At 38.5% G+C, this 11,513-nt stretch overlaps 1 protein-coding gene across 3 annotated transcripts in view; it reads left to right on the top strand.

The window, feature by feature from the left end:
* KLHL2 (kelch like family member 2) overlaps positions 1-11,147 on the top strand; it is a 139,098-nt gene extending 127,951 nt beyond the window's left edge. For all 3 annotated transcript variants that reach the window (XM_027866963.1, XM_027866964.1, XM_027866966.1), the window contains exons 14-15: positions 7,428-7,571; positions 10,355-11,147. In XM_027866963.1, the coding sequence (XP_027722764.1) occupies positions 7,428-7,571; positions 10,355-10,383 (173 nt within the window). In that variant the 3' untranslated portion in view covers positions 10,384-11,147. The remainder of the gene's footprint in view (positions 1-7,427; positions 7,572-10,354) is intronic.
* The last annotated feature ends 366 nt before the right edge of the window (positions 11,148-11,513 follow it).

Raw genomic sequence — 11,513 nt, forward strand, 5'->3', positions numbered from 1 at the left:
TTTGGGCATAGTTACAAAATGCTCTCCAAAATGGTTGGATCAGTTCACAACTCCTGGGTAGTCCACTTCTTAAAATTACAGATGACACAAGGCTGGAAGATATCAGTCATGTTAAATAATAGAGCTTGAGTCCAGAAAGATCTTGAGAGGTTAAGAACAATGACTAAATTGAATTTTTAAAAAATATATAATAGTTATAAAAGTTCTCAATTTGGGTTGAGAAAAAATCAGTTTTTCAAATACAGCATGGGGAAGGCTTAGCTAGAAAACAATTCTTGTGAAAAAGACCTAAATGAACTGTAGCCATCAACAGAGGGACATGGCAGCCAAAACATTGAACGTTTTCTGAGGCTTCATTAGAAGAGGCATCATGCCCTAAACAAGGTGGATGTGTGATGATTCCTCTACTATCTTTCCTCGTCAGTCAGTAAGCATTTATTAAGTACCTACTATGTGCATATAGAGATACAAAGAATGGAACAATCCCTACTCACAAAGATCTTACATTTTAACAGGAAAATAAGAATATATTTCAGTATGCAACTTGAACTCATTATGTCCAAGATAGAACTCCTTTCCTTCTAAACCTTGCCCCACTCCTACCTTCTCTATCATTGTGTAATATCACACCATCCTCCCACTCCCTCAGGCTCATAGCCTAGGAGTCAGTCGAGACTGTTCTCACCACCCACGGCCCCAATCTGGGCTGTTGCCAAGGCCTATTTCATCTTTGTGACATCTCTTGAATCACTTTCCCTCCACTGACACTGCCACCACCTTGGTACAGACCCTAATCACCTCATACCTGGATTATTTCAGTAACCTGCTAGTAGGTCTGCCTGCCTCAAGTCTCTCGCTACTCCAGTCTTTCCTCCATTCAGCCACCAAAGTGACTTTCCTAAAGTGCAGGTCTGATCATGTCATCCCCCCTCCCCCCAGTCAATAAACTCTAGTGACTCCCTAATGCTTCCAGGATCCTATACAAAATGTTTGGCATTCAAAGCCCTTCATATTTTAGCCCCCTCCTACCTTTCCAGTCTATTTACACTTTACTTCTTAATACTTAATCCTCAATCCAGTGACACTGGCCTCCTGGCCATTCCAGAACAAGATTCTCCTTGTCTCAGCCCTGGGTATACTCTCTGGCTGTCTCCCATGCCTAGAATGCTCTCCCTCCTCCACTTCAGCTACTGACCTCCCTCGCTTCCTTGTAAGTCTCAACTAAATCTCTTATTCTACAGGAAGCATTCCTTAACCCCTCTTAATTCCAGTTAACCCTCTATTATTTCCTATTTATCCTGTATATACCTTACTCTGTATATATTTGTTTGCATTTTGTCTCCTGCATTAGATTGTGAGTTCTTTGAGGGCAGGGAATATCTTTTACTTCTTTTTTATCCCAGGTTCTTAGCACAGTTCCTGGCACATGGTACATGTTTAATAAATGTTCATTGAATGAATGAATATACACATACACACATACATACATATATAGAGTTGTGAGGGACTGTCTGATGTTGGCTACTACCAAGTAGGGGTTGTGGCAAGATGGGGTAGGAACTGGGTATTAGGAAGTAACTGGAGCTCACGCTCACGAGGCAGGGGCTGTGGTAGGCGGAGTTGTGGTGAACTGGGATGGGCTGGATACGGAGAAGTAACCGCAGCTCACCCTCCTGAGGCAGTGGGCTGTGCCACATGGGAGTGGAATGGCAGAGGATGAGTTCCCTTTGCTTAGTCCCCTCCCTAAATGCAACGACAACCCCAGATGCCTCCTTCCTGTGTCCTTCCTGACTTCCTGGGTCACGTACCTTCCCTTTGTGTAGCACTGACCCCAGACGCCTCCTCCCGGTATCTGGGCCTGATTTCCTAGGTCACGTACTCTCTCTTTGTCTATGCACTAATCCCAGATGCCTCCTTCCTGTATCTGGTCCTAGCCTCCTGCGTCACTTCCTCTCCCTTGGTGTGCTAAACTCAGACATCCCCTTCCGGTATCTGATCCTACAATCAATGACTAGTAGGTGGGCTGAGGAGGAGGGGCTAAGTAGGTACTTAAGGAACGGTCCTGGCCAGAGCACAGCACTCTCTTTGCTCCTGCTTTCTTGCTATGGCCTTCCTGCTTGGCCTTGCTGTGATGGCCTCTGAATAAAGCTCGGGTGTTGGCACCTCCTGGTCAGCTCGTCTCTGTGTGTTTATCCGGGTAGGCCCCGAAGACTGGTAAGTATGACTCTGGCAGCCTGCTCCTTATAGGAGGAGAGTGCACGGCGCGGCCGGCACATAGAGTAATATGTATATGCACACAGTACACATGTGTGTATGTATATATACACATATTTGTATGTATGAACGGAAAAATATAAAGAAAATAAGTATGTGGTTTTGGGTGCCACATTTCGAGAAAGATATAGAGATGGAGAATGTCAGAAAGAGATTGACCAGAGTAGTGAAAGCAGTAGAAAGTATGACATATAAGATTGATTGAAGGACCTTGAAGCCAAGAAGACATAAGACCTAGAGAGAATATATTAGCAGCTGCCAGCAAATATTTGTCATGTGGAAGCAGTAATTGACTTTTTTCCCCTTGATCTCAAAGTAGCAAAGTGAAAAAGAGGCAGATTTTGGTTTGATGTCAGAAGCAAATTCCTAATCATTGTCTCTCTCCCAAAGTGAAATAGGCCACCATAGTAGAGGATGGGTTTCCCCTTTTACATTAGGTCTTCAAGCTGAGGCTGGAATTCTTATTTACGTATGGAGTGGCCTCAGAGGTACCTTCCAGCTCCCAGGTTATGGGCTGAATGATGGCTATTGTAAGAAAGCTTTGCCCTACCTTTGGATAGCCCCGGTGGAGAGTGTGGGGAGTTAAAACAGGAACAGATTCAGACTTTGAATTTGTATGGCAATAAATGGGCCGTTTGTTTATGTGAAGCATCAGGGCATGTATCAGTCTGTTTTTTTCCCCTTTTCTGTGACATTAAGTACATGAAAATACTCTGTAGATAAAAGGATTTTCATGAGTCACTCTTGTCAGGAGGATTTACTGTGGATTACTCATTTGTTTTCATTTGATAGCCTGGTGGAGGGGAGCGCCCACGCCCATGACATCATAGATCCTTGAAATGTTGAAGCATTAACAGCCCCAGGAGACAAACTATTTTCTTCTCAGAAAAACTATTTTCCATTATTCTGATGCCTATATTTACCATCTTCCATAGTCTGAAATGAACAGCTAGTATAATCCCAGTGACTTCCTTTAGATTGTAAACTTCTTGAGGGCAGGAACTTTTTTTTTTTAAATTTTTAATTTATGGAATAGAACTAACATTTCTATAACATAGTATAATTTTTAAAAAATAGATGATTGCAAATCTATTATGTACAACTTGCTAATCCTTTTAAATATATAATAAAGTTATCATGTAAATTTCTTTTTCTTTTTTTCTTCCTTTCCCCCCCTCCACCCTAGAGATAGCTACCATTAGACACAAATAAGCATATATATGTAAAATCATTCTATACATACTTCTATTTATTAGTTCTTTATCTGCATGCAGATAGAGTCTTCATATGTTCTTTGTAGTTAATTTGGGTATTCATAATAGTCAAAATGACTTATTCACTCAAAGTTGTCTTTAAAACAGTATTACTGTGACTGTGTACAGTACAATGTTCTCTTGCTTCTACTTCTCTCTTCATTATTTCATGCAAGTCTTTCCATGTTTTTCTAAGATCATCGAGCTCATCATTTCTTATAGCACAGTAGTATTCCATCACAATCATTTTCTTTTGCCTCTTTTTGTATTCCCAGCACTTAGCACAGTATATGGTACATTGTAGAAACTTAATAAATTTTTATTGATTGGTTGATTATGATGGGGAATGGGAGAGTATATAATCTCAAGAATGAGAGAACTTAGTGGGACACAGTTGGTTTCACAGGGGAAGGCATTAACTGGATTTTTGTTTTAAAATAATTTTTATTGCTATTTTTGTTTTTATATCACCTCTCTTTCTCATTGATTCCTTTCCCCTCAGTCTTCTAGAGAACTATCCTTTATATCAGAGAAGAAAAAAAAACAAAAGAAAAGGAGAGCAAATAGTATGCTTCCAGATTCCATAGTTCTCCATCTCCCTACCTTCCTCCCTCCCCAAGATGGCATACAATCTGACATAGGCTCTACATATACATTCCTATTAAACAGATTTTCATATTAGTCATGTTGTAAAGAAGAATTAGAACCAATAGAGGAACCATAAGAAAGAAGAAACAAAACAAAACAGAAGAAGAAAAAAAGAGCAAAGAGTATGTTTTGTTTCTTCATTATCATGGTTCCATCTATTAGTTCTAATTCTTCTTTACATCATGACTAATGTGAAAATATGCTCAATATGAATGTATAAGTAGAGCCTTTATCAGATTGCACGCCATCTTTAGGGAGGGAGAGAAAATTGAAAACTCAAAATCTTATGGAAGTTAATGTTGAAGTGAAAGTTAAAAATAAATTAATTATATATATATATACATGTATTTTAGTGGTCTCAATTCAATGTAGTCCTTACTAATTTTAACCAATTAGATAAGTGCTTTTCTGTAACAGAAGAAACATTTTGAAAGTGGGACAGATGAATACAAAGAAACAGATAAAAGTGATAATGAAATGGAGAAATCAGAATGTAAAAATCTTGTTGAAGCTCTTGGGAAGAGATATTTCGTCATAGGGATTATGAAAATGTAAAAGAACTTGGGCCCTGTCCACCTGTGGAGTCTACCCAAAGATTTAAAAGAGATGGCAAAACATTTTGGCATTATAATCCCTGTTATGTTGGCGTGTTTATTTTGTTACTCCTTGTCTTTAGGCGTGGACCTGTCCCTAAAAATAGCATACAACATATATGTGATTTAAATACTGTTGGCCTCAGTCACAAGGAAGCCAGCTCTGTATGTAGGACAAAGAGAGAAATTGATGACCATGGTAGAGACAAAGTCATTGCAGAACAGAAACTTTTTAACTATATCATATGTAGTTGTGTTCCAAAGAAGGCTTATCTGTGCTGGTGTAAGAGAAAGACTTAAAATTCCCATCTACTCCAACACCACTAATAGCTGTAATAGAACAGGAATTGTTTGGTAGCTAAATTCTAACTTTACGACAGGAATATTTTCTTGGACTAATTATACTTATATGGAAAACTCTTTGGCGCCGTCACAGGGAATTATTTCTTTATCTAAGAATGAATGGGTTTTAAATAATATCATTATTGGAATGCATAGCCAGGTAGTTCATAAACTACATCATGCTAAGGCCATTGGATAGCATGGATGTTGAATTTGTCAGCATATTTATATACATACTCCTGACCCTTGACTTGCTATTCCTCTTGATGTAATTAATCAAGATCACCCAAGTTGGACCATTTGTTCCTTTTGTTTTCTCTCAATGTGATACAAATAGCAGTTCTTAGGATCCATAAAGTCCTTCAGTTTTGTCTTGGATCATTGTATTCTCAGAATAGCTAAGTCATTCACAGTTGATCATTGTACAATGATGCTGTCACTGTGTACAATATTCTCCTGGTTCTGCTCATTTTACTTTGCATCAGTTCATGTAAGTCTTTCTAGGCTTTTCTGAAAGCATCCTGCTCATCATTTCTTGCAGCACAATAGTATTCTATCACAATTATATAGCACAACTTGTTCATCCATTCCCCAATTGATGGAGGATGAGCCATCCCCTCAATTTCCAGTTTTTTGCCACCCCTAAAAGAGCTGCTATAAATATTTTTGTACATATAAGTCCTTTTCCTTTTTCTTTTTTATTTCTTTGGGATACAGACTTGGTAGTGGTATTGCTGGGTCAAAAGGTATGCACAATTTTATAGCCCTTTGATCATAGTTCCAAATTGCTCTCCATAATGGTTGGATCATTTCACAACTCTGCCAATAATGCAGTCGTGTCCCAGTTTTTCCATATCCTCTCCAACATTTATCATTTTCCTTTTCTGTCATATTAGCCAGTCTAATATGTGTGGGGTAGTACCCCTAAGTTGTTTTCATTTGCATTTCTCTAATCAATAGTGATTCAAACCTTTTTTTCATATGACTATAGATAGCTTTTATTGCTTCATCTGAACACTGCCTATTAATACTCTTGACCATTTATCAATTGGAGCATAACTTGTATTCTTATACATTTGACTCAGTTCTCTATATATTTGAAAAATGAGGCCTTTATCAAAGAAACTTGCTGTAAACATTTTTTCAAGTTATGATTAATGTGTATATCCCTCCATCCTTATTTCTCTCTCCACCCCCATTTATCCTCCTCTCTCTTTTCACCCTGTCCATCATCAAAAGTATTTTGCTTCTGACTATTTCCTCCCCCAATCTACCCTCTCTTCTGTCAGTCCTGCCCACTTCTCTTCCCAGTCCCCTCCTACTGCCCTGTGGGATAAGATAGACCCAACTGAGTGTGTATGTTATTCCCTTTTTGAGCCAATTTCAATGAGAGTAAGGTTCAAGTGCTTCCTTCCTCCGTGAAAACTCATGCCTCTTTTATTGAGATTCCTTTCCAATTATTTGTCTTCCTTTATTTTTGTAAATGATTTTGTAATTGTATTCACATAGTTTTGGTGTATATCTTGGTAAGTGAACTTCCAGATATTTTATACATCCTATGGCAGAGTGTGGTGTGTTCAGGAAGGACTAGCACCTCTGATGGGAGGGCTTGCTAAGCGCTTTTCAGGGCTGTTCATCCACCTTAGGTGTTCACTTGTCACCCAACTCTCACCTGTAGCTCCAAGAAGCTGTAGCATATTCAGTAGCCACACCTGGATAAAACAATCTCAGCAAACAAGCTAAACCAAGTTGGGGGTAACTTACACCTGTTGGTGAGTTAGAAGAATGTCTACCCCAAGCATGTGCAGACTTCCCACCGCAGAATGGGCATATGAGAATAATTTGTTCCAGTGGTCATGAAGGCAGCTGAAGCAGACGCTGTGGAGTGCTCAGAGTTTGGTCAGACATTGAAGACTCCAAGATCATCCACTGCATGCCAGATGATCTCCAGTCGTCCTGACTTTTGTTCTGTCACAGAACTTCTATGACCCTGGAAGGGAGGGCGAGGCTGACGACTTTGTGCAACTCTATCTCACTTAAATCCAGGTCATGCATAAATCAAGAGATCACCTGTGATGTCCTTGGTCCTCTTCAAAAATGAAGGATGAACGTAAGAAAAATCAAACTGCCCTTAGATGTTATAACAAGCTGACAACTCATATACTCTTTATTTTTTTAGAAGAAGTAAAGTCTCCCACATATAAAAAGGACTCTGAGGTCATTCATTTTCTAAACTTGCTTTTCTCCAGGGAAACAGATTATCCCATCACCTCACCTAAATGTCTTAACTCTTTTTTTCACCCCCTCATTTTTAAAGGTGTTTGTGCTGTTAATGGCCTATTGTATGTAGTTGGAGGTGATGATGGTTCCTGTAACTTGGCATCAGTGGAGTATTATAACCCAACAACGGATAAATGGACAGTGGTGTCATCTTGTATGAGCACAGGGAGAAGTTATGCAGGTAATGATTGTCCTCTTTCTTTCTATTCTATTCTAAGAATATTCTATTCTGTTAAGATGATGATGATGATGATGATGATGATGATGATAACTGGCATTTATATAGCACTTTAAGGTTTGAAAAGCACTTTACATATGTTATCTCATTTGATCCTCTCAATTAATTCCATGATGGAGAGCATGTTTTTGCCCCCATTTTACAGATGAGGAAACTAAGGCTGAGTGAGGTCAAGTGACTTCTTTGCCTAGGGCCACACAGCTGGTAAGTGTATGAGGTAGGAGTTAGACTCAGATCTTCCTGACTCCAAGTCCTATTTTCAGCCTGCAGTACCGCTCAGTGATTGGACTTTTTACATATTGAAATCTAAAGAAGCTTTCTTCAAATTGCATTTCATGTAATTTAAATATAATGATAACAACATGTGAACTTTCTGTGCAATAAATAGAGAACTGACCTCAGAGTCAGAAAGACTTAGGGTAAAGTTCTGCCTTTACCACATGCTGGTTTTATGACCCAGTACAAGGCACTTAACTAACCATGACTTCAGACAACCTTCTGAGATTCTGTTTCAGAGAAGATGCTGATCTGCATTGGAATTCTTCTGTACCGGTGAAATCACCCATCTAGACCAAAAAGCAAACAAAATCTGAATATCCTATCTTCTACTAATTCAGTTGTCCTTGGTAATCAGCATCCAAAATCTTTTCACGTTTTGACTCCTGATATACCAGAAAAACTGGGTATGTGCAATCAATATGAAGTGTCATAGCAAAACTAAACATTTTATCAAAATTTAGCCTAAGTCAATAAAAAGCTTTATCCTACACATAAGTTACAAGGCTGAGCAGAGGGAAGCATCATTTGGTTCACAAAGAAGTGTGTTTCTATGGAGTAAATGGACTTCTGAATATGAGCCTTTTCTCATAGGTCCTTGTAGAATACAGGCAACTTATAGTCATGTTTGGTTCTCAGCCAGTTAGCTGCTGACCTTGGGGGCAGTTTGTTTCAGAGGAAGGAATAGAGACTTCCTAATCTTCCAGGGATCCAAGACAGAGTAGACGGTGTTTGACTTTTGGTGAGCCTTGTCTAAGTCCTGAAGAAATGAAGGCAAAACATAGGGGTTAGATGTGACTGGTCAATTAATACTGAAATAATTCTATCTTTTGCTGACAGCTGTCTAACACTTTAAGGTTTTCAAAGTTCTTGACATATATATTAATACCCCCAGGGTTGTTGTTGTTAGCTTCTCTTCTTCTTTTTCTTTCCCTTGTCTTTTCCCTTCTTTTCCTTTCCTCCTTCCTTCCTTCCTCCCTTTTTCTTTCCCTCTCCCCTTCCATCCTTTCCTTCCTTACCTCCTCCCATTGTTTCCTTGCTTTCCTTTCTCTCCCCCTCCCTCCTTCCCTGCTACCACAGAAGTGACATAGGGGTTTAGTCAACATGATATAGTAGAAAGAGTGCAGGTGAGTGAGAAAAGACCTGAGTTTGTAACCCACCTCTTATCCTTTCCTAGCTATGTAGCCATGGGCAAATTACTTAACCTCTCTCAACCTCAGTTTTCTTATCTGTAAAATAGGAAATGATAAAAGCACCTACCTCACAGGGTTGTATCCAATGAAACACATAGCAAAAAATAGAACTGACTTAATCTTATCCTGTAGCAAAAACAAGGACAGAATAGAATAGGCACAGTTGAACTAATGTTTAGAACTGAATAAAAGATGAATTTCTCTACCTCCCAAAAGAAGTTAACATTCTTCTACAACTATTGAAATGGAATTGTTATTGGAATGAACTTTTTACATTGATGGGGTCATTAAGCATGTCAACACATGATTTGCCTTTGAAGAGATAAATCTGTAATTGGTTTAATTAGAGAAGCACCATCACTTCAAAATAAATTAAATGGCAAGTACATCAAGCTATAGGGAATGGCAGTCATGCTGATTGACCTTTGACTGTGTCCTGTTCTGTATCCAGAAAAAGAGCTCCATGGAATAATGGTCTATGTGGTAGAAGTCCATGATAACTTGGCTTGCTAAGTCTATCTGGATAATTTGGATTTATCATGGGTTAAGTTAGAGACCCACGCCCCAAGTGCAGATATCTATATACAAGTAAAAGTCAGTCAGCCAGAGAGTATTTATTAAGTACCTGCTGTGCCAGACACTTCCTAAGTGTTGGAGATGCAAAGGAAGGTAAAAGACAGTCCCTACCCTCATAGGGAAGACCACCTGCAAACGACTATGTAAGATAACTTGGAGATTATCAACAGACAGAAGGCACTAGAATCAAGAGAGTCAGGAAAAGCTTCTTGTAGAAGTTGAGATATTAGCTGGGACATAAAGGAAGCTAGAGAAGGCCAGAGGCAGACTTAAGGAAGGACAGTATTCCATGCATGGGGCACAACTAGAGAAAATGCCCAGAGTCTGGAAATGGAGTGTCTTGTGAAGAACTGAGAAGGCCAGTTTCACTGGATTAGAGAGTACATGGAGAACAGTAAACCATAAGAAGAAGAATAATAGAAGAGGGACAGCTTGTGAAGGACTTCTAATGCCAGATAGGGGATCTTCTATTCTATCCTGGAGGTGATAGGAGCCACAACCTGTATCGAATAGGGGAATGATGGTTCTCTGCTCTAGTTTTACAAGAATGAAATTGATGAATGTCTTGATTTTTTTTTTTTTTGCTTTTTTCATGCTTTTTTCTTTGATTATTTCTAAAGAAATTGGGATTGTTTGAGAATGCTGCCCGTCTTCAGTTTTTTTTCTCGTTTCTTCCACTAGGTGTTACAGTTATTGATAAACCATTATGAACAGAAGAAGGATTTCTGCATACTTATCCTCTCAAAACAAGCTTCAACAAGTATTTTTGAAGTGACTTAGGGTCTAACACTTCTCTACTCATGGCTGCATTTTGGGTCTCAGTAGAAGTTCGTCTGCCATTAAAGGCATCAGATGCTGAAGATTATTCTAGGTCGAAGCGCTGTGTAGGAGTTTTCTGCATTGAGCAGCAGCTGACTGAATTTTTAACAAGACATATGGACCACAGTATTTATTATCATAAAGTTTTTGGATAAAAATGGCTTTCCTAAGGACTAGTCAGTATCAAACACAGATGACTACGGATTGTTCTGTGAAGAAGGAAAAAGTGATGTGCATTCTGGTCAAAGTAAATTTTGTCTTTATTGTTTCCTCCCCAGGAAATCGGTATCTCCACAAACTGTATATCTTTTAATGGGTATAGAAGCTTACATCAGTAATACCCACTGGCAGGGAGATCAACTGTTTGCTTTTATAAAACATCTTTGATTCAATGAATATAATAAGCTGTGTGCATATATACATATGTGTGTAGATTGCTTTCCTTTGAAAATGTTTGAAACTTGATTATACTATTTATAATTGGCCCAGGACTTTGAATTCTGCCAGTATACTACATTATAAAACAGAGTTGTATTTTTTGATATTTAACAATGCTGAACACTTACAAATGCCACTTCTGAGGAATGGAAATGGTATGAAACACTTGAATAAGTGTAATGCCAAACATTTGGAAATAAAATATCAGTCATGCTTATTTATGCCTTATTTTGATTTAATCTTGGTTATGTTTTGGTGTGATTGGGGTTTTTTTTCTGTTTTCTCAAAAAGTGACTCTATGGCATGAACATAACTGCAGGTTGATGACTATAATGAATGTATAGAATTAAACTGAATTTGCATGGTTTAACAAGTAATTTCTATGTGTGTACATTTAGCTGCTATTAACAAAGAGAGAACATTCTCTGTGTGGCCATGTTTGTTGATCAATTTTTTTTTCCTAAGAAGATTCTCAAACTCCCTTTAAAAATGACCAAAATTTGTCCTTTTGAGCTGTTATCTTTGAATAAAAGTTTGTATATTATTTGTTTCACAGTGGCCTTGATTTATATTGTGAAAGCAT

Source organism: Vombatus ursinus, unplaced genomic scaffold (assembly GCF_900497805.2).
Source record: "Vombatus ursinus unplaced genomic scaffold, bare-nosed wombat genome assembly UNPS02014784.1, whole genome shotgun sequence".
In the NCBI taxonomy this organism is placed as follows: Eukaryota; Metazoa; Chordata; class Mammalia; order Diprotodontia; family Vombatidae; genus Vombatus; species Vombatus ursinus.